At 38.3% G+C, this 24602-nt stretch overlaps 1 protein-coding gene across 1 annotated transcript in view; it reads left to right on the forward strand.

The window, feature by feature from the left end:
• The window catches only part of ylpm1 (YLP motif containing 1), a 117766-nt gene extending 107918 nt beyond the window's left edge, over nucleotides 1-9848 (forward strand). Inside the window, exons 21-23 of the mRNA XM_048599915.1 lie at nucleotides 4943-5076; nucleotides 6310-6486; nucleotides 9428-9848. Of these exons, the coding sequence (XP_048455872.1) occupies nucleotides 4943-5076; nucleotides 6310-6456 (281 nt within the window). The 3' untranslated portion in view covers nucleotides 6457-6486; nucleotides 9428-9848. The remainder of the gene's footprint in view (nucleotides 1-4942; nucleotides 5077-6309; nucleotides 6487-9427) is intronic.
• Nucleotides 9849-24602: the final 14754 nt, after the last annotated feature.

Raw genomic sequence — 24602 nt, forward strand, 5'->3', positions numbered from 1 at the left:
GTTGATTGGAAGGGGAGTCTAGCAGGGAAGACGGTGGGGCAGTAATGGCAGGAGTTTGAGGCTAATCCTGAAAGCACAGCAGAAATTCATCCCAAGGAAGAAGAAGACATCTGGTGGGGAGCTTGAGGCAACCATGGCTGACAAGGGAAGTCAGGGACAACATAAAAGCAAAAGAAAAAGCAGACAGTGTGGTGAAGATTAATGGTAAGTGACAATAAAGAATATTCTGTATTCTATTCTTAAAAAAAAAACAAGCATGGATAACTAAAAAAGGCAATGTGGGAAAGAAGATGAAATATAAGAATAAACTAGTTTAGTAATATAAAACATGATTGTGACAGTTTTTTATTTAGATAGCTAAAAGGTAAGAGAAGCAAGAGTGGACATTGGACCACTGGAAAATGAGGTTGGAGAAGTACTGGGGAACAAAAGAATGGTAGAAGAACTTAATAGGTACTTTGCACCCACTTTCACAGCGGTAGATATCAGCAGCATACCAGAACAGCGAGAGTCAAGGAGCAGAGGTGAGTGTTGTAGCCATTACTAAGGAGAAGGTGCTGGGGAAGCTGAAAGGTCCGAAGGCGGATATATCACCCGGACCAGATGGATCCCGGAAGGAGATAGCTAAGGTATTGGTGGTGATCTTTCAGGAATCACTGGAGTCAGAGAGGGTCCCAGAGGACTGGAAAATGGCAAATGTACCTCCCTGTCTAAGAAGGGAGGGAGGCAGAAGAAAGGAAACTACAGGCCAGTTTGTCAGACCTTGGTCATTGGTAAGATTTTAGAGTCCATTATTAAAGATGAGATTGTGGAGTGCTTGGAAGTACATGGTAAAATCGAGCAGAGTAAACACAACTTCATCAAGGGAGGATTGTGCCTGACGAATCTGTTAGAGTTCTTTGAGGAGTAACCCGTGTTTTGATCTGAAATATTTGGTCCATGAAAATATATGCAATGATTTATTTGATTTGATTTCATTTATTGTCACGTGATTCTGAGTACAGGAAGAACTTTATTTGTGAGCAGTACAGGCAGATCATAGTAGCAAGGGCATACAGATCATAGGGTGTAAAGAAAAGCTTTGACAGAGTAAGGCATACAGGTTACACTGCACAGGACGTGCGCTAGACAAGATAAGCATTATTTGAAGTTAGAAAGTCCATTTGTCAGTCTGATAACGGCAGGTTCTTCCCTGCTGTTTGTATGTTCAAGCTTCTGTATCTTCTGCCTGATGGAAGAGATTGTAGGAGAGCATTACCGGAATAGGATGGGTCTTTGATGAAGCTCGCAGCCTTTCTGTGGCAATGAGACCTGTAAATGAATGGGAAATGCTAGGCAGATATTCTGTGTGTTGTGCTTGGCTCCCTTTAGGAGGCAAGAAACTTCTCAAACTTATCCTGAAAATTTAATGGGTTCAGTAAGAAGGAAGGATTGAATGTTATAGAATATGAGACATTCACCTGGACTCACCGTGTAAACACAGTGGCTACTGTGGCAAGTAACTCCCATCCTGAATCCCCAAATCTACAAGGCACAAGTTAGATGTGTGATGGAATACTCTCCACTTGCCGGATGGGTGCAGTTCCAACAACACTAAAGATGCTTGAACACCATCCGGGACAAAGCAGCCCACTAGTTCGGCACCACATCAATAAGCATCTGCTCCCACCACCATGCTCAGTAGCAGCAGAGTGTACTGTCTATACGATGCACTGCAGAAATTTACAAAAGGTCCTCAGTCAGCACCTTACAAACCCCCAACCACTTCCATTAAGGAGGACAAGGGCAGCAGATACATGGGAACACCACCACCTGCAAGTTCCCCTCCAAGCCACTCCACGTCCTGACGTGGAAATATATTACCATTCCTTCGGTGTTGCTAAGTCAAAATCCTGGAATTCACTCCCTAAAGGCATCGTGGGTCAACCTACAGCACATGGACTGCAGCGGTTTCAGAAGACAGCTCACCAGCACCTTCTCAAGGTCAAGTAGGGACAGGCAAGAAATGCTGACCAACCAGTGACACCCACGTCCATGTGTGAATAAAGAAAATCAATTTTTATTATTTCATTGTTTTATCTAAATTCAAGATTGCTAAGCAACAACTTAGGGAAAGAAATAGTTGAAGGACTAAAATACAGTGAAATTGTGCCTGTCTATAAAAGGCTTGAACATTTTAATTAGTAATGCTGTTCCAAGCATGATTGTGGGTGTGTTGTGTAAATTTCACTAACTTTTTAGCCTTTTTGGGAGCATGCAGAATTCTTCTGTTTAAGGTAGCTCAGAAGACTGGAAGATGTAGGAGCAATTCACAGTAGTACCATCTTTCCATTGAAACTAATAGAATGATTGCCCTTGCATCCAGTTAAATGTTCTGTGAAATGTATATATTTGTGTGATGTATGAGAAATTTAATAGCTATATCTTCACTATTCTAGCGTTTGTGAATTTTATGCTCCACTTAATTCCTAATAAAGCACAGGTGTTTGTTAGGGGGATATGCATTTGTGTCATTGTCATTAATTTTACTTTGGAAATAGCAAATGCAAGAATAGTATGGGACTTTTGGTGCACATGTTCCCGTATAAATAAGGGAGAAGAATGCCCCTCACCTTGATTATTCAGCAGGACTGGATAATACTGTGTTGATTTAAAATGTCTTGTTCTACTATTTCATTTTTTTAAGAACTGACCTAAGCTCAAGGAGCAGTTACTGGTCTGGTCATTCAACCTGCTGCATCGCACAGAAATTAAGAAACAAAGCAGGTCAACCACCTCTTGATTACAACCTCAAGCAAAGCACAGGAATGGAATATCTGATTGACTTAAGCCTGTGAGAAATTTGAAAACTAAATGGAGGAACAAATAAAATATAAAAATAAATTAAGTTCATTTTTTTTAACCTCTTGAGTGTTCAGTCTAATATTATGGAGTCAGCTCTTTGTTTTAAGGACAGTCAGTTCAGTAAAGTGAGAAATGCATAGGAAAAATTAAAACTGATGGATTGAGGTAATGTGTACTCAAAAAGTTCATTTTTTTTCTCAAGGTTTGTTTATAAAATTAATGATTTGCAGAATAATGATTCTGAAAGGGATTGTTCAAAAAAATGTCATTACCTTAGATACATTACTTGATCAATTATTTTTACTCTATTGATAGGTGCAACTAAAATGGAACTGTTTCAGTAAATCTTAAGATCACAAAATCTATTTAGCCTCTGGTTAGAGATCAATAGATATTTTAACTCAAAAAGAATCAAGGAATAAGGGAGTCATGTGGGAAAGTGGAGTTGAGGTTGCAGTTCAACCAGTATCTTAGTGAGTTTTGAAACAATCTTGAGGGGCCATATGGTCAGCTCCTGCTCCTGTCTCTCATATTCTGAGACTTATTGATTGTCTTGTAATAACTTTGTATTTGTAGGAATTTTCGAACACTTTTCACTGAACTCATATGTTCAGCATATATTCAGAAGTCAGACACATCAAACTCTATGAATCATGTTTTCTGTAGTTTTAAGATTGTGCAAACTGAATCTGGTACAGGCATAATTATTCGTCTTTGTTCCTATTTACTATGTAGGTTCAGTAATTTTAAAAATTTAAAGTGAAGTGCCACAATTATTGCATGTTTTTGAATGATGCTGAAAAGTGTATGTTGGCAATTGCATTGTAAAGTAATGGCAATGCAAATTCTGAGAGATTAAAATTCAAGTAATTCATATGTTCATTGGACCTTTTGGAGTCTTCAGCCTGAGTTCCCAAATGTACTTCGTAAACTTTGAGATTTAATATTCTTTTGCAAGATTTTTTTTAGAATATTGGAAGTAACCAGACTGACCTGTGCATATTAAAATATTCACCGTGTGCAGTAATGGCATCATGTTTGAAAAGGTAGTCACTTCTGCTTTAATGAAACCTGAGAAACCACACCACTGCCATTCAGAAGTGTGTGTTTAAATAACGAAGGATTTATGCAGTATTTAATTTTGTCAGATTAATTGGTGTTAATACAACCGGATTAGGTTTTGTATTTGTAATGTCTTTGGTACAGGCTTTCACAGGATGAATGTTACGTGGATTGTAATTTATGATTTTTTCACTTAATGTTAGTTTGTAAATAACTCTAGCAGGCTCTGTGTATAGTTGATAATTAAGATGTACTTAAAAACTCCATATTAATTGTCACATACAAAAAGGGACAGCATCTCGTAACAGAGAATGTTTTCCACAGCAATAAAATGGTGGCAACATTTCAGATTACACTGTTTCTGTTGACATACCATACTATTTTAGTTACTTTAAAATGAAACTCCAGGAAATTTTCTTGGAGTCAATCTGCCACTTGATAAATATGACTTTAACAATTGGTAAAATGAACAAACCATATTTATTTCTGAGCAATGCATAATGTTTCATTTTAACATGCATTTCACATTAAAATAAGACTAATTTGTCTAACTTGAACCTTGGTGGGAAAATAAAAACATTAGCAGTTGATGCACAATGGGCTGGTGTCCTGTTCTGTCAGTGCATCTCTGTAAAACGGCAGGTGTGGTGTAATATTAAATCCAATATAATTTAAACCTTTCTTTTTATATTGTGATTCTTTCAGTACAAACTGTACTGTAGAAACCTGTTTTCTTCACCTGTTGAGAAATTTGTACATGGACTTTGCAAACAAAGAGTTATGATGGTGCACAAAATAATAACACCAAAGGGTACGGAAAGAATTCTGCCTCAGCAGATAAATGCATCAGTGATTTGTTCCAAATAATTTTGCCGTCAACCAGCCTGTGCTGTGCTTTAAATGCAACAAGGGTACTCACCCATGAGCTCAGCTGTAACACCATATACATGTATGTATGCATATATATATATTTTTCTTTTCCCTCTCATGCATTCACGCTATACCTGACTGCAGAGCCTATGTTTTTGTTGTTCAGACAAGCTGGATGGATTGAGAAGCAGCAATAAACGGAAGCGAGGTTGGCATGACAGCATTGCACATCGACTGGAGGATTACCTTCAGCTTCCTGATGACTATAACACACGTTCTTCAGAACCTGGAAAGAAACGGGTAAGAAAACATTTCTCATTTTATGTGCATTTGCTTCATTTTGTTGGTTTAACTTGTAAATTTGCTTGGAACGTTATAGATTGGTAAAAGAAATTAAATAATTTATCAAATTAGACTTGTTACAGAATTTTGCAAATATTTGTCTTGAGTATCAAACGTGCTTCAATGCAAAGCCTTCCCTCACAACAAATTAATGCTATGAAATAATACAATCTGTTGCTAAGTGTTCCCCAATCCTTACTCTCACAAATCCCATCCTGGCCGAACAGAACAAGGTTTCTGCAATCACAAGGTTCCTGCAACAAAGCTGAAGCGGAAAACTAGCAGAGTGAGAATTCAAACTAGTAATTATTCACTGATAACATCGTCATTGTATTGGTGTGCTAATACAGTGTGCTGCTGCATTGAGTACAAAAAAATGTTGTCCTGCTTTGGGTTAAAATTATGCATTTTACACTGACTGGAAACAGTCTCAAGGTGTAACAAAGTCAGATGACAACTGCATGAAATAGTTAATGTACGTGCAAAGAACAATTAATAGAATCAAAGGGAAGGATCCTAACTAACCTTTTAAACAAAAACGCACTTTGTGAACTGGTGAAATTTGCACCTTCAAATAAGGAAGTGATTATTTGTTGGCGAAGGAAATCAGACCTGTAATCTGCACAAAAACTAGAATCAGCATAACATTCTCAAATAATTTGAAAATAGGGAGGAGAATCCATCTACAATTGTATAATCAGCAGCTGACCATTAACTGAAGTGTTAATTCACATAAAATTGAAGTTGTAGAATTCAGGGAATGACCAGAGTAACAAAATTTAAGACCATGAACTATTCTTTTAAGGTCATTGCTATTAGTGTGTTTCATCAACACCAATTCCAGGGTTCTCTGCATTTGAACCAACTGTGGGAATTGACAAATTTAGCTAAAATGCTGTTGTTCTGTTGTATTCATTTGGAATATCCTGCTGTTAAGCTGTGGAATATATAGTTTCATTTTGGACCGGGAAGTTCATTCCTGTAACCCATTTACTTTAACCAAAATAGATTGCTGCTTGATTGTAAGTCTATGTATTTAAAAATAAAATATATTATAAATAAACTTATAGGATAAGATTCAGATCCATGTATGCTTCTGCACTGAATTTCTGATTGCTTTGAAAAGCAGTATGATTAAGATTGGCAAGGAGGGAAAATGTATGTATTTGAACTTACCCCAATCTACTTTAGGTGAGATGGGCAGACTTGGAAGTGGAGAAGGATGCTGAGCGAAAACGAGCCATAGGATTTGTGGTTGGACAAACAGATTGGGAGAAAATAACAGATGAAAAGGGTGAATTAGCCCAGAGAGCATTGAACCGCACTAAATATTTCTAAGAAAAATAATTGGACTGTTTTTACAGTGAGGTAAGCAATAAAACAAAGTTGCAGTTTTTAAATTTTGCCAGAAGGTTTAGTAAAATATTTATTTTCTGCATTATGTTTCAGTTAGATTGACTGTATGCCTGATATATCCAAGACATCAGTTGCAGGCTTCCAGGGCAAGTTTTGTCATTTTAGTTCTAAATCGAAACTGAAATGGCCAGCCATCATTTTTTTTTTGGAGAAAAACACTTTTATCACTGCATGCAATTGCTTTTGAACTTGGAATAGGGAACAAAATACCAGTTTCAATATGCTGGATTTATGTGGATGATGCTGGAGGAAATCATAGCCATACAGCACGAAAACAGACTCTTTGATCCAACCAGTCCGTGCCAACTGTAATCCCTATTTATATTAGTCCCACTTGCCTGCGCTTGGCCCATATCCCTCTAAATATTTTTTTATTAACGTACTTATTCAAGTGTCTTTTAAAGGTTGTATACCCGCATCCATCATTTCTTCTAGAAGTTCATTCCACACATGGTCCACTCTTGGCAAAAAAAAATTGCCCCTCATGTCTTTTATAAATCTTTCTCCTCTCATCTTCAAAATGTGCCCACTCGTCTTGAAGCCCCCCACCCTTGGGAAAAGACACCTAATCTATACCTCTCATGATTTTATAAACCTCTAAGGTCACCCCTCAACTTCCTACACTCCAGTTAAAGGAGTCCCAGCCTATCCAGCCTCTCTTTATAACTCAAACCCTCCATTCCTGCTAACATCATGGTAAGTCTCTTCTGAACCCTCTCCAGATTAATAATATCCTTCCTATAACAGGGCAACCAGAACTGAACACAATACTCCAGAAGAGGCCTCACCAGTGTCCCGTGCAGCCTCAACATGATGTTCTAACTCCTGCATTCAAGAGGTCTGAGCAATACCTGCATAGAGTCCAGTATCCCGTCACCAAGTCACCCTTTATTTACTTGTGCACAGTACACTGGCTGCAACCAGCCTGCTCGGAGTCCATCCCCAGAACTCAGGAGATTATAAATTCCCTGTTTTATATTTGTCAGCCAGGGCTTCCTGATTGGGCCCAGTTAACAACCCAATCCAGGATCTCATGGTCAACAAGGTCCACCTGGTTCCAATCACTACACGTGCTAAACACCTTCTTAACCACCCTGCCGACATGTGATGCAAACTTCAAATAATTATTTACCTGAATCCCTAGGTGTCTGTGTTCGACAACATCACCCAAGGCCCTACTATTAATTGTATAAGTCCTGCCCTTGTTTGTTTTACCAAAATGCAATACCTTGCATTTGTCCAAATTAAACTCCATCTGCCACTCATTTTAAAGAATCTTAAAATGATCACTTTTCCAAAATCATACAGCATAAGAACGTTGTCGAGTTTGTTTATACAACCTTTTGACATGGTGTAGTCAGTAACTGGAAAATAAAATGTAGTTGTTTGGTAGTACAGAATTTGCTGCTGAATCCTGCTGAAAAAGGACAAAATTTCATGCACGTTTTCATCCATCACTGACCAAGACAATTTGCAAGAGTACAAATGAAGGTGCGAGCTAACATTATACTTTGAGAGAAGTGTACTAATACAGTTATTACCTTGCTTATCACAAACAGCTGAAAGGAAATACTATATAATATGATCCACCTATCCGAACCCAAACAATCCAAATCCCTATACGAGTGTCCATTTGCCAACCAGTAAGTGCTCATGTCTCTCACAGTATAAATGTTGTTTCCCCTTTTATTGGTACTCTTGTGCATTGTCCTGATGAGTGCAAGTGCAGTAGCTTCAATATAATGCTATTTTAAAAATGTTATTGAATGTGTACTGATAGATGGAAGAAGCATATGGCAGAAAGGGCTAAATTGTTTGCTTGAGAATACTTCCCAGAAGCAAAAGCACCAGATGTAGTGACAAAGTTTAGATGCATAGAAACTTCAGCATCAGAGGGTTTGACCATAATAGTACTAGCTCCACAAAGGAGCTTTCTACCCAAGTCTCTATTTTCCTGTTATTTACCATTAGTTCCTAATTATTTTTCAATTGTTTAATTCTTTGAGAATTTTTCTTTGAGGATCATAAGACTTTGGAACTATCTTCCTGAAAAGGTGGTGGCAGCAAAGTCCTTGAATATTTTTAAGGCAGGGGTAGATAAATTCTTGTGAAACAAGGGGGCGGAAAATTTTCAGGAGTGGGGGCAAAATTGTCAGTTTGAGGTTGCAATCCGATCAACCGTGATCTTAGTAAAATGACAAGAGTGGGCTTCTGGGGCTGAATTGCATACTGTATTTGAACTTACTAAGGTGAATTTGGCATTCATTTTTGCCCCATAACTACCTGCATTAATCTTGCCATTCACTCCATCTCTTCCATACACATCTCCCCAGAAAGGTTTTCATGTTTCTTTTCTGCCTATCTTCCATTTGTGTGTAATATTTTCCTCTTCTCTGTGGGCACCAGTGTCCCCAGACTACACTGCATTGAGTCAGATTGAAATCTTTCCGGAGTCCAATTTAGATTAGATGCTCATATTGTAAGCCCGTCCCAGAAAGAAAACAGTTTTCAAGTTACTTTGCAAGTGGCCAAATAGAAGCCATACATTATTCATCTGAAGTTGGCAAGCATCTTGAAATCATCTATTGCATTAATAGTCTTTTCTGTCAAATCCTTTTACTACTTGTATCTTTTATAATTAGTTAGCTGCGTAATTATTTTGCTTGGAGAAGTTAACAGCTCACTGAGTTCCTTTTTAAAATTAATCTAATGTGAATGACTATTAAGGACAATTCTTATTTGCAAATAGTATTTGAAATACATGAACAGTAACAGCAGACAGTGGTAAAGTTGGGAGTTCATAATCTAATCATCAAAATGTAACTTCCTTCTGCTTAATTAACTGTTTTAAATGTTAATCAAATTAATTTTACTTTTTTCCATTTCTCTCTAGGCTCCACAATAACAGTGGAGAAGTCTGGCAAAAGATCTTTTGTAGAGGTTGGACAGACGAGAAATTTCACCCGTCGTTTTGAGTTTTTGTTTTATTTTCCTGTTACACTGTACGAGCACTAGACTATATAGGTGGTTGACTTCTTATTAGCAGCCTGTGAGAATATTTTTTAAAAGGTTAATCGATAGTGTTATCCAAAACTAAGTTGAAAACACATTAATTGTAATCGAGTGTGTCCTGAGCCTGCTATCATGGCTTTGCTTCATCAGCTCGTTTTTTTTTTTATATACTGTATTGCTGTATTGTTCCTTTTTCTGTCATGCCAACTGTAATTTTAAGGAGCAATAAAGTTAACTTGAAACCATGGAACAGTTCATGTGTCTGCACGCAATGGGCGTTCCAACAAATGTGTGTTTATTAAGGATTCAGCATTTCTGGTTTTTCTTTGAAATGTCGTCTCAACCTTTTGATTTTGGCTATTGAATTCTTCTGTCACCAATGGGTCATCCCAATTTAGAAATCACAGTTGAGGAATCTATCCTTTCTATAGGAAATGGGAAGTATACTTCACTGTGTGCTAAATGTGCCAAATAAGAATGTACAGTTCCAAACTGTCATACATTTTGGAGTGTGTACACTTCCAACAACTACTGGACCATAATTTTTTTTGCATTTGCAACAGTTAAATGAACTGCTTTCTTGGTGCAAGATCATTTGAAACAAATATAGCTTCAGTAAATGAGATGATTGCCTCATAAGAAATATTACTGCTTTGATGCATTTGGTTCTCTTCTGGCCATCTGTATCTTTCGTACCTTATTTATTGCCTGCATGAACTGTGAAATGGGCATGACTGAAAATGAAGTGTTGCATTTCAAATGTTATTAACATTTGCAATATTTTTATCCTAAGAATTATGCTCCCTGACCTAAAGAGAGGTGAATGTTTGTTTCTGAAGAAAGTTGTTTTTGAAATCTGTGGTGCAATGCATATGGCAAAGTTTCACTTTTGAGAGGGGTTGGGTGTAAAGTGTAATTGTCCAAGTTGTCTTATACAGGTGAATGGTAATTGTTTAAGTTCTTTGTGTTACTGATGAAATAGTTGTGAAGATTTCGAAGTTATGACAACATATTTCTTAATAGTAATTGGGCACAAAGCACGTTGCAGTGAAAAATTATGAATTAACATTCAGTGCAAGAGATTAAAAATGGGAAATCTATGGTGAATAATCAGAGTTGCTGTCACTTTCATGCTATACAAACTAAATGGTATATATCAGTAAGCAATCAAGGTAATAATTTTTACAATACTCTTGCCCTGTTGGGCAGAAGTGGGAGGGCATCTTTGTTAGTCGGTGGTCCCACAGTAGCTGGAAATGAGTCAGTTTTAGTTTACATTAATTAGTGTCCTTCCTTGAACTGGGGTTTCTTTTGAAAATGGTTATGAATGAAACAGTTTTATATCAGTCACGTGTTGGTAAGAAGCATGAACAGGTAAGAACTTCTAAAGATTCATTTTCTTTAGTGTTCTCTTTTTTAGAATGTTTCGAGATTTCTTTGGAAACTGAACACATTCTGTGTATCATATGCACTTTAATTCAATGATTCATTGTTTCATTGGGCATTTTATTTTATCTTCCTTTTATTTTCTATTGTTTATTTTGCTATATTGTCATACATGACCAAAAGGAAGGGCAGATCTCTGCCTTTTCTTCTGTTAATGTACTATTCCAGCCACCCAGAAATATCTCCAAGTTACCTTCTACTTTGCAGCTGTGAATTTCACTACCTTCATATTTAAGTGTGATTTTCACATGTCCTCTGAGCTTACTTCTTAAATAAGTGCCTAAGAAAACTATCTGTGCATTAGACTGCACATTGATAAGCATTCTACACCATCAATCTAGTTTTGTTATGCATACCCTCTTATCCCATGTTCTCTCCACCGTCTGGTTGGATGTCAGTAACTTTCTTCTGTCCTGTGCTTCGGGAGGTACACATCGCGAATATTGAAAATCGAATTAAGAAACCTGAAAGTTGGTGATGAATCTAGCTTCCTTTTAGGCACCTCATTATTGAGGTTTAGACCTCCAGGAAGACCATTAGAATTGCTCAGAACATAGTTCTAAGATGGTGTTGTAAAATAGAATTTGGTGAAGGTATACCAGCTTTGTTTCATTACTACATGCGGAGACACCAGTAACAAGTTTTTAATAATCAGCTGTAACAGCGCTATCTCATGAGTTACTATTCATTTTTGTCATAACTTCTAAACTAAACTGGGCAATAGTATTTTGTTTGTATTTTATTTTGTGGTTTGCCCTGCCTTCATTGGAAGGCATGCCATCTTCCTGTATGCGGAAAAAGAAATACATTAATTGTAACACTTCATTTTTGTAAGTTCAACTCTAAAGCACAACAGAAGAGCTGAATTGGAATGGATTTAACCATGTTAAATAAATTGCAAACTAACAATTATTTGTACCCAAGATAAAAGTGGAAATGCAAACTTTTCATCCAGCACGTGATTTGAATATTTTTAACATTTTTGATGAAACCAAAGGTATAAATAATGACCCTCCTGTCTCAAGTGCACAACAGTTATATTGGTTTCTTTTGTAGTAATAAATATAAACCATTTTAAATTCTACATGAGCTGTCTTTGGACAGATGTATTTTGCACATGTTTCTTGTGATTTTTGTGGATAATGTTTGTTAAAGGCTAAGAACATTTCAAAAACTATTTAGACTGTCTTTCAAAAAGGAAAAGTGCCAAATCTTTAGACCTTTCTATTTCACTGTATCAGAACGTTCAGTTTAGACAACATGGGTCCACTAGAGGTAAATAATTGGATGCTAACAGTATAACTGTGGCTGTCAGTTAAACAGTACAAAGTTTGAGTGATGGAGTCAGCATCTTTGCAACAAACGTACTTAGTATGAAGTTAAAAAGTGTGTAGTCAGGAAAATAAGACCACTTTGTGGTCATGTAACAGTTCCTTAGAGTAAAATACGAAATTTAAAATGTATGAACCATTTTTGCTGCTGACATCTTCAAAGCATGCCTGTTTGCTGCATCTATGTATCCTTGGTATGTTTAATTAGATTTGGGATAAAGTGTTTTTCAGTGTAAAAGTATGTTACTCGATTCTGTCTATTCCCACTGCTTAACAATTTTGTGTGTCTGCTGTTTGCTACCAGATTTAAGCATGTTCTCTTCTGTGTGACTGAACCATAAGATTCTGAAAGATCTTGCAGTTAGCTTATGATGTGAGGTCTTGCAGGATAGACAAATATGAAATGCAATATTTCTAAAGATTGGAGGGGAACACTGGCACACTTTACCGCCTCTTCATGAAGGAGGTGTATATGTGAGCATTCAGTCAGGTGAACCAGATGGGTTTTTATGGCAATCAGCAATGTTATGTGATTGCTATTAGGCTACCTTTTAATTCGAGATTTTTTTTTAAAATTTAGACTTCAGTATCTGCCTTTTGGGGTTTGAATTCTTGTCCTCAGGGCATTATTCTGGGTCTCTGGATTTCTAATCTAATGACATTGTAACTGCACCACTGCTTCCCAAACTTCTACAGGCAGCTGATCTTGATAAAGTAGTACTTTGACAATGTAACCATTTGAGAAGAATTGAATGTGTGAGTGAGGTACTTGTAATTTAATGAGAAAGTGGTTAAGGTGAGCTGTTGTGTAATAAAACAAGAACAGAAATTGCTGGGAAAACTCAGCAGGTCCGGCAGCATCTGTGGAGAGAAAGCAGACTTAATGTTTCGGGTACAATGAACTTTCTTCAGGACTGAGTGTAACTATGATCATATAACAAATTTAGGTGATTAAAAAACATAGTTGCACATATGAAGGCAATGATATTGTGAAAAGTGCGTTTGTTTCAGCAAGTCGTTATATGGCTTGCAAAATCACGTCCTTTGCTCATTCCATTTATTGGAGGAAAGTTTCCATTATTATTCATCAATTCCTGAGGCTGTTCAAAGTGTCATCATATCTCAAATGTTCTGAGAACTTCATTTTAAATGTGTTTTCGAGGGATAATCAGTTAATAGAAAAATGACTAAGAAGGCTACTAAAAAGCTGTACCTGAGTTTAAAAGTTTCATTTCCCTAAAGGAGGTATATCAGCCAACCTTGCCTGATTTGGCATACACAGCTTGAAGCTTGTATAATATGCTTAACTCCTAATTCCCTCTAGTATGTAACACACTTGCTTCAAGAAGGTTCATCCCCACACTATCTTAGGGTAACTAAGATAGCTGCCTAGATATTTTCCTACATCACCAAGTTCCAAGAGCAAATGCAACTTTGGAAGAGGATTACTTGGGAGGAAATATCTTAAGTCATCTCACAAAAACCTAAAAGTAAATACAGATAAGAATCCTGGTTCTGCCAGTCTAGCTCAGCCTTTGAAATATTATTGTCCTCCTTATGAGATCTTCTTGAATTACTCCAGAATTTTTCAACCAGGAGCTGAAATGGTGCCACAACAGAAGTCCTAGAGTACTAGTGGCAATCATAGCTTGTGTCTAAAATCAGTTAACAGTGTAGACTGGAAATAAATCCAGAACCTATCCTCAATTTGTACAGCTCTGCTAGTCACTGAATAAAGTTAATAAGCCATAAGGAGAAAGTGTTTGTCTTTTGAAAACAAGTATTCAAGCTTTTAAAAATCTATATTTTTATAAGAAACGTACATGGTACTGTGAACTAAAAAAAAGGATTGTTTCTAAATTCACAGGTCTCTTAGACCAGTAATACTCTGTTAAACTTTCTATGATAATGACTGCTTAACTCTTGCTTGGAAAGTTTTTTTTGGATTTGACCCAGTTCCACAGTATGGCAGATGTTATTCTACCCATTGTACACACAAAAATCTAAGTGGTAAATTCATGTTTTGGTGTTTGTGAATACAGCAGTTTTATTATTTTTATTCACTAATTATATCTATTTTGAAATTTAGGGAAAATAATATAATTAAACTGAAAAAAAACGTCCAGCCCAAAGGTTGTGATCCTCAAAGATCTTTTGTGTTTTCGCTTTCTCCTAATAAAAGTGCTAATGGATTTTGTAGTCAATTTTGCTATTACTATTAGATTTCTTCTGGCCTTTGACTTAGTTTTCTCATACTCTGTATTGAAAAGAAAAACCTGTAACAATAAACACTGTCAAAATTTTAAGAAATTGAGGGCAAAATTAGTTAGCACCGAAAACAACCATAAATTGAGATGTGTGATGCAAGATGAATTGCTGTTCATTTAAATTATTCCAACATACTTCTAGCATTAACTTGCTTTTAATTGACTAGGTACATCAAAAGAGACCAGTATTGTGAAGAGGTGGTCTGTTGTGTCTGGAGCAGGTTTGTCAGTCATGTTATAAATGATTGACTTGTGTAACATTCAACAATGATACAAAATAGGAAAATGCAGACACCATAGCTTTCAGAAGCTGCAACAAGGGGCTCTGGTTTGAACAAAATGTGGAAAGGAGGCAAAATGTCCTGTACCCTTCTCAAGGACACCTGGGGACAGTGAGTAAAAAGCCAGTTGACTGGCGATGCCCACATCACATGAGTGGATTTAACAAAACCGACCAGAAGCAATGTTTCCTTTAGGCCATATATATGGTGGTGCAGCAAACATCCCCACCAAGTCCAGACACTAATCAGGCCACTTAAATTATTGAATGTATGTGACTATGCAAAACATTTTAGAGAAACCATGCACACAATGCACTCATGTATTCCAAAAATAAATTAGCTAGGAGGTCCACCAAACACCAAATCAAGGCAACAGGAGTAGACCTCCATGGAGAACAGTGCTCATCATCAAGTTCCAAGAACCTGAATATAATGTTGCCAGAATTTCTGTGACCTTTCATAACTGGTTAAGGTCAGTGAAGGCGTCTATAAATGCCGTATTCTACCACTCACTACTAGAATCTGACACTTTGATTTTTGTTTCTTTTTTCCAATGGCTCGCCTATCAGTATTTTCTGCAGGTCAGTACTTATTACATTCACGTGTTACCACTGCATCCTCACACACTTAGCACAACAAAGCACAAACCCACTTTTTCACAGATTGCACATAATGCCATCTATTCACTGGCTTTTTGACAGCCACACCACCCAGATGGATTACACAACACTCATTGAGTTTCCTTTCCAAGACAAAATGCAGAAGTTAATTGGAGAAAGACAAGTGTGCCTTCATGTCCAAGTCTCTTCGGAGGAAACTATTCTGATCATTATTTGGACAGTCATTGGTGGGGGTGTGGCCAATGACAGTGCTGAAAATGATGAAGATGCTCAAATTTAACCATCATCCTGTCTTTCACATTCATCTGAATTACAAGCCGAAGGTGAAACACTTGGTGCATGGAAAAGCTTACTTTCAGCTAAAGAATACCAAGTCTGGTACTAACTTGGCACGTTGTTTTGTGCAGAACTTGAAAGCTATACTTCCCAACATGTGGCTACATCTCTTCCTTCACTTGGGATCCAACCATGACGCAACATCGATGACCAATTTTGCACCTTCAACTGTGGCACACGCAGCAACTGCCACAGGTTTTCCTTGCTGCAGTGCAATTTCAGATTTGGTGTCTTTTTGCCTCTAAATTGCAGTATTCAAAGGGGCTTGGAAGCAATCCAGCCACCAGTCCTCCAGAATTTTTACTACAATTGAAGAGGTGGAACACTGGGTGAGTGGCACAACCAGATATTTTCTCCCTGGGCCTTGCTATTGACAGCTGTATCAAGATAAAGGCGTCCACAGACAGGCCCCTCGATGTGCTCATGGTGTTTCCATCAAAAGTTACCAGTCTTTTACCAATCATGCTACAAAGGAACACAAAAACAAGTCCAGGCATGCTGAAGATGGGCATAAAGTGCTATTGGTTGACTTTTGTATGCAATGTTGCATGATTTGATTTATAAATTTGGTATGAAATCTTTATTTTGTGTTGATTTTGTATTGTTTTCATGCAGAAACTGTAATAATGACAGAGGAAAGCCATGGGGTAGATAGGCAATGGGGTTATGAACATACAAGCGTATGAATCAGGAGCACGGATGCTGCCAGACCTGCCAAGTTTTTCCAGTACTTTGTTTTTATTTCAGATTCCAGCATCCACAGTATTTTGTTTTTATTATGTCGCTTTTACCTTTAGTTCAATAAGATTTGATCTAGAGTTTTAACTAGGCTTCATGAAAAAGCTCACTGTGATTAAATCTTCATTTTGTCAAGCATTTATTATCATGTCATTTGTATACTGGTAGCATTACAAGGAAGTGTTTGTTCCAGACATTTTTTTTAAATCACGTTATACATTTGTGTAACTAATATTCTCAACTTGTTTCAATGAATGGATTAACCAGCCAGAAAGGGTCCTAAGTGCAAGGAGTTATCACATTTTGGATTTGCATCTCAAGGGAGGGTTTTGACTGAAAGTAAGGAATTGTCTGCCATAGACAATGCAGGTACAGCACAGGACTGCTTGTGTGTCAGATAACAAGGTGTAGAGCTGGATGAACACAGCAGGCCAAGCAGCATCAGAGGAGCAGGAAAGCTGATGTTTCGGGTCTGGACCCTTCTTCAGAAATGGGGGAGGGGAAGGGGATTCTGAAATAAATAGGGAGAGAGGGGCAGGCGGATCTTCCATCCCCTCCCCCATTTCTGAAGAAGGGTCCAGACCCAAAACATCAGCTTTCCTGCTCCTCTGATGCTGCTTGGCCTGCTGTGTTCATCCAGCTCTACACCTTGTTATCTCAGGTTCTCCAGCATCGGCAGTTCCTACTATCTCTATTTGTTTGTCATACAGCATTAGCAACAAATAATGGACAGGGCTATGATCCTTGGCCTCCTGCAGAAATATCCAGCATCACAAATACCAATCTTCAGTTAATTTAATTCACTCCATGTGATATCAAGAAACGGCTGGAGACACTGGATGCTGAAAAGGCTATGGGCCCTTACAGTTTTCTACCACTAGCACTGAAGACACATCCCAGAACACACATCTAGTAAAGTTGTTCCTGTACGCTACAACACTGGCATCTGCTGACGATTTGGAAAGTTGTTCAGATATGTCTTGTCCACAGAAATCAGGGCAGATTTAACCCATGAACCAACTCTTAGTCATCAGTAATTTTATGAAGCAGAACTTGCTTAGCAATACTCTGCTCTCTGGTACACAGTTTCAGTTCTGCTGGGGTTGCTCAGCTCCTGACCTTGTTACAGCCTTGCATCAAACATTTGACTGAGAGTGGCATCAAAGGAATCTAATGAAACTAGAGTTGATGGGGATCAAGAGGAAGCTTTCTGTAGACTGAAGACTTACTTAGCATTAACAAATGTTGTAGTTGTTCGGAGTCAGTCATCTTACATCCAGGGCATTTCTTCCAAAGTTCCTCAGGATAGTGTTTAAGCGGCTCCATCTTCAACAGTTTCATCAATGACCTTCCTTCCATCATAAGGTTAGAAGTGAGGATGTTCACTGACGGAGCACCTCAGATACTAAAGCCGTCCACGAACAAGTGCAGAAAGATCTGAACAATATCTGTGTTTGGAATGACAGCATTCATGCTATACGAAAGTTAGTCAATTACCATCCTTCACAAGACAGTATCTGATCATCATCCTTTCACAATAAATGGCATTGCCATCTTTGAATCCCTCACTGTCAACATCTTGGGGAGGGGGCAGGTGCGGCGATGGGCATTGGATGCTTGCCATTGACCAGAAATTGAACTGAACACGCCATATAAATACTGTGGCTGATGCCAACAGTTCCTACAATAATCAAGAAGCTTGACACTGACAAGGACAAGGCAGTATGCCTGATTGGCACTATATCCATGAATGTACCTTCCCTCTCTTGACACCTAGTAACAGTAGTGTATACAAGATGCACTGCAGAAATTAACCATGGCTGCTTAGAAGTACCTTACATACCTATGCCCATTAACCTATAGAGGATAAGGACAGCAGATGCATGGGATACCACCACCTACCCATTTCCCTCCAAGCTACTCATTGTTCTGACCTGGAAATATAAAACTGTTCCTTAAATGTTGCTGGCCCAAAATTCTGAAACTGCATTCCTAAAAGCGTGGTAGCTGTATCTGCTCCAAATGGACTGCAGCAGTCCAAAAAGCAAATCACCACTACTGTTTCAAGGACAGCTAGGAACAGGCAATAAATGCTGGCCCAGCCAGCAATACCTACATCCCACAAATGATTAAAATAAAAGAGCTGACTTCTGTTTGTGCCTTTGGGAGGTACTGCTGGATACCAATTTCGGCTTGGACACTTCTTTCAGGCTACACAGAAGGGACAAATTATGCCTTTGTTCTTTATTTTCTTTGTTGAAAAGTGCCTTCGACTTACAGATTAAGCTTTTGGTGTATGAAAAGTGTAGATTTGTCTCCCATGATTCATAATCCTTAAGCATACACCAAAAGTAGTTTTATCTGCTCAATTCAGAAGTAAACAGTTGCTGGATGCAGGATTTTCACATACCTGGTAATTGCACATGTCCAGAATGCTAGTATCAAAACTTTCAAATTATGACTTGAAATAAGATGATTAGTAAAATTAGGTGAATGGAATTGAACTTAAAGATTAAACCGTCAACTTGGTTGACAAAAAAATGACCTCAGCCAAATCTTCTCCCAATATAAATGAGACACTTCTGGCTTGAATGAACAGCAATTGGATGGTGTCACTGAAATAGGTGTATACACATTCAGTTCTCTAGGGTTAGCTGGAGTCATGGAGGGTTTCTACTGAAGTGTCACACTTCAAATTGATAGGGCAATGATTTTATTGAATAGGATTATAAACTCTAGTCCCTAACCATTGACTCTAACTGTCCCTGTTTCAGAGGCTGAACCAAACAGAGTTTCTGACCAAATATCTGATTCACCATTAAAAAAGCTGATTTGAACCTCTGGAATATCACCTGACTCCACCCTTGCTTTGGCTCATCTGATGCTGAAACAATCATTTATTCTTTCTTACTTCTGGATTTGACTATTCCATGTGGCCCTAGCTGACCACCTGCATTCTACCTTCTGTAAATGTAATGCCATCCAACTTTCTGAGGACTGTGTCCTTCCTTCTACAATAACTAGTCTGTTTACCTATCAGCCTCGTGGTTACTGACCTTTGCTAGCTTTTGGTCAAGCAGTGTTGTGCATTTAAAATTCTCATGTTTATTCCAAATCCCTCCATAGCTTTGCCTTTACCTATTGCTTCAGTCAACTTCAAGAGATCTAATTCTGGTGTCTTGAGTCTCTCTTGATTATAATCACTACAAATTTGGAGGCCGTAAGCACTGGAACTTCATTATTTAATTTCTCTGCCTTCCTACTCTCTTCACCTTAAGAAGTCATAAAACTTTGTTCTTCACTTGCCACAATATCTCCTTATGTGGCTTGGTTTCAAATATTGTCATCTAATGTTCCTATGGGAGTGTCTTGGGACAATTTTATTCATTATAAAGTTGCTGTATAATTCCAAATTCTTGATAAGAACTCAGCAGGATGATGGCATATTGATTCTGAGTACTGACACGTCAGCTCTGGGTGGTAAGTATTCAATGGGAGATTTCCTTGCTTTTATTTGGCTTGATGCTATGAGAATTCATGGAGGAGTCATGGTTAATGGACTGGACTTAGAGCTTCTCCTTCCTGACCATTATACTGCCATGTCTGACTTGCTGAAGGGACAGGACGAACCCAGAGATGTTGACTGAAAGGTACAACATAAAAATGGCTGTCATGCTGTTACTTGACCAGCCTGTGGGATAGCTGTCCCATTTTTGGTGTAGATCCATACTCATTGGTGAGGAGGACTTTAGACTGGAGGGGATGCCTTCTTGTGTCCAGTGTGATAAAGGCAGTCAATCCATTTTTTTTTGTGATTTATGCTCTGGATTGTGTTCTAGGTCATTTCAGAGTATAGTTGAGAGTTAGCCACATTATTATGCATCTTGACTAGTGCATTGACCAGACCAGTCAAAGACAGATTTCCTTCTTTGAAGGAAATTAGTGAACCAGATGGATTTTACAGCAATCCAGTAATATTAGGAGCACCATTATGGATACTAACTTTCCATTCTAGATTTATTCAACTAAATGAGTTGATATTCTTCAGCTGCTGCAGGGACATTTGAATTCATATCTCATTACTCAAGAGTGCCGAATTATGAATCTTAAAAACATTACCACAAAGTTAACATGTCCATAGCTGAAATTGAAGATAGGCCAAAATCATTTGAATGTCAGAACAAGGTTCAGCATGGTAGACTGGTTAGCAAGGTTAGTTCACATGGAATCCAGGGAGAGCTAGCCATTTCGAGAAAATTGACTTGAAGGTGGGAGACAGAGTGTGGTGGTACATGGTTGTTTTTTTGGACTGGAGACCTGTAACCAGCAGTGTGCCGCAAGGATTGTTGTTGGGTCCACTGCTTTTTGTATTTTATATAAATGATTTGGATGTAAATATAGAAGGAATGGCTAGTAAGTTTTCAGATGACACAATAATCGGTAGTGTAATGGACAGTGAGAAGGTTATCTCAGAGTACAACAGGACCTTGATCAGATGCCAGTGTTTTGAGCCATGAGAGATGGAGTTTAATTTGGATAAATGCAAGTTGTTGCATTTTGGTAAGGCAAATCAGGGCAGGACTAATGCACTTAATGGTAGGGTCCTGGGAAGTGTTGCTGAACAAAGAGATCTTGGAAAGTAGATTCATAGATCCTTGAAGGTGGAGTCGCAGGTAGACAGGGTATGAAGAAGGTGTTTGCATTGAGTGTAGGAGTTAGGATATCATGTTGTGGCAGTACAGGACATTAGTTAGGCCACTTTTGGAATTCTGCATTCAGTTCTGGCCTCCATGCTATAGGAAAGATGTTGATAAACTTGAAAGAGTTGAGAAAGGATTTACACGGATGTTGCCAGGGTTGGAGGGTTTGAGCTATAGGGAGAGGCTGAATAGGCGGGGGCTCTTTTCCCTGGACTGTTGGAGACTGAGAGGTGATCTTAGAGGTTTATAAAATCACAAGGGGCATTGATAAGGTGAATAGCCAAGGTCTTTTTCCCAAGTTAGGGGAGTCCAAAACTAGAGGGCACAGGTTTAAGATGAGAGGGGAAATATTTAAAAGGGACCTAAGGGCAACTTCTTCACACAGAGCTGGGTGCGTGTATGGAATGAGTTGTCAGAGGTGGTGGTGGAGACTGATACAATTACAGCATTTAAAGAACATCTGGATGGGTACGTGAATACAAAGGGTTTAGAGGGATATGGGCCAAATGCTGGCAAATGGGACTGGATTAATTTAGGATATATTGTTGGCATGGACGAGTTGGTCTGAAGGGTCTGTTTCTGTGCTGTACAACCCTATGACTCTATAACGGATTTGATGGGTTCATTTACCCACTTCTGTTCCTATTTCTTCCGAGATGGATATTTGATGTTTTCTATTTGCTGTGTGATTTACAAAAGTGTGGAGGAGAAATTGAGCTCATTTGTTGTAAATTGTTTGAGCACCAGAATCATCCTTGGAGCGTCTAAACAGTAGCCATGGTACTTCTACACATTTGTGGAGTGAATTGCATAGAACGCTTTATCGGCGAGGGGGTTAACATGTGCATAGGAAATGTCCATCAAAGGCAAATCATTGGGTCAACTAATGTACAACAGCAATGCCATTTTGGAGCTCAACATTCTGGCTAATGCATTGTTTTAATGTCATGACTGAACAAGTATTTCTCAACTGAAATAGCTGCACAGAGACTGGTATCCCGTCATCAAATCACTCTTTATTTACATATGCACAGTCCACTGGCTGTAGCTAGCCAGCTCAGAGTCAGTCCCTGAAGTGAGGAGGTTCTGACGCTCCTGTTTATATCTGTCAGCCAGGGCTCCCTCATTGGGGTTGTTAACCTGGGCCAATCAAGGATGTCATAGTCAATAAGATCCACCTGGTTCCAATCACTACATCAACAGTAAGGATAAACCAATGTTATTTGAAGGAGCCATCAACTACTTACAAGTGTGTTCCTTGTTGATTTCTTCTATGCTATGATTCAACATATATTTGATACTTTAAATAGTTTCCCTGCAGGGAAAGCATACCACTTACCACTGTTAAAGTACTTTATCCTGACTTCACAGCTAGTTGTTATGACACATGGATGCAATAATAGTCATTTTCTTTGACATGCAGTATGACTTGGAGAACGAGCAGAAATCACACACAACAGGAAGTGGGTGGAGACATTGACTTAGATTGTAACTAGGTGAGGCCCAAACACTTATCCTTGTCATACCCACTAGTGACTTTCTGTCGACCTAAAATTTACTGTTATTCTCTGCTTCCTATTTTTAGCCTGTCATCAAAGCTTGCTAATGTGCCTCCAATAAGACTTAAATTTCTGTAATCAGATGGTCCTCAGTACACTGCAAATTTATAAGGTTCTTTTTGATATGGTGAATTTCCTTCTGGGCTGCAAATTTAAGTTATTATGTGGATTACAGATAATCTCAGCTGCTCTGAACAGTTGGTATTATTATTATTGTTCAGCGACCAGACACATCAAGTGCCTTGTATGTACCTTTTATCTAATGTTGCGGTTGCATGTTATGAGTGCTTTGGTTTTCGACCTGAAGATGTACTTTGCAGTCCAAAACAAAGTCTTGCACGTACTGACTCTGAAAAAGTATCAAAAATAGTAGTTCTCTTTTACAAACCACCTAAGCTTCTTGTTTTTCTAAACTGAATTACATCTCCCCGTCCCTAATTTATCTTTCCTTTTGTCACACTACATTCATGTCATCCAGAGCAAGCGTATAATCTGGTGCATCAAAACTTTTTCAACAGACTTATATCAGATATGCATAAGAACGCCTTGAGGTAACTCTTCTCATTTTAACTTGACCAGTTTCCATTCCAAGTATTGAACAGAAATGCAAATACCATGCAGTCGCTTCTAATTTCAAACCCAGTTTAAAGGATTTTTTTAAACTTGATATGTCTTTATTCTTCAGTCCTACAGCTATTAACCAAAATAAATCAACTGAAATTGTTTGAGTATTCTATGAAAAATGTGAAGAGTGTTCATGATATGTTATTATTTGGAAACTTGTGAACCAACATAGAACAATGGATAGTTTTAATTTGATTTATATCTCTGTATTGTGTGTGTTAAATTCAGAAATCACATGATGCCAGGTTATAGTCCAACAGGTTTATTTGAAAACACAAGCTTTCTGAGCCTTACTCCTTCTTCAGGTCTTAGAGTGAGGCTCCAAAAGCTTGTGTTTTCAAATAAACCTGCTGGACTATAATCTGGTGTCATGTGATTTCTGACTTTTTCCACCTCAATCCAACTCCACATCATGTGTGTTAAGTAGAGAAGGGGAAAAAGCCTGAGAGATGAATAGTTCAGTGCTTTTGAAAAAAGAGAAGAAAAATGGGCCACAGCAAGATCTTCTGTGACACGGGGAAACAGAGACAGAAACAAAGAGGGAATCATCCAGAAGATCATAATGTGTGCCGATAATAGCCGGTCATTCTGGGAGAAAAAAATTCCTGTAAGAACAGCAGTTTAGAAGTCTCCAGACAATCAAGCAGGAGAAAAGACCTGGGTAGCTCAATATTAGTATGAGAATCCTTCAGAACAGAAGCCTATGAAAGAGGACTTCAAAAGTCCATGTTTGGAAGTAAGTAAGCTGCCTTAACAGTTATGATAAGATTCTCATGAAGAGATTTAAATTCAAGGAACTAGCATCGAGTGACTGCAAAGATTTCCCATAAAGAAACAAAGCACAAACATGCCAACTGAAGAAGGAGCTATGAAGTGGGAACAACATGATCATTCATTTGAGATTTGACTGTCTGAAAGATTATTCATGGAATAGAATCATAGAATCCCGACAGTGTGAAAACAGGCACCCTGGCCCAACAAGTCCACACCAACCCTCAGAGCATCCCACCCAGAACCATCCCCCTATAACTCATCTAATCTACATATCCCTGAACACAATGGGCAATTTAGCATGGCCAATCTGCATAGCCTGCACATCTTTGGGCTATGGGAGGAAACCGGAGCACCTGGAGGAAACCCACGCAGACACGGGG

Source organism: Rhincodon typus, chromosome 8, assembly GCF_021869965.1.
Source record: "Rhincodon typus isolate 14 chromosome 8, sRhiTyp1.1, whole genome shotgun sequence".
Lineage (NCBI taxonomy): Eukaryota > Metazoa > Chordata > Chondrichthyes > Orectolobiformes > Rhincodontidae > Rhincodon > Rhincodon typus.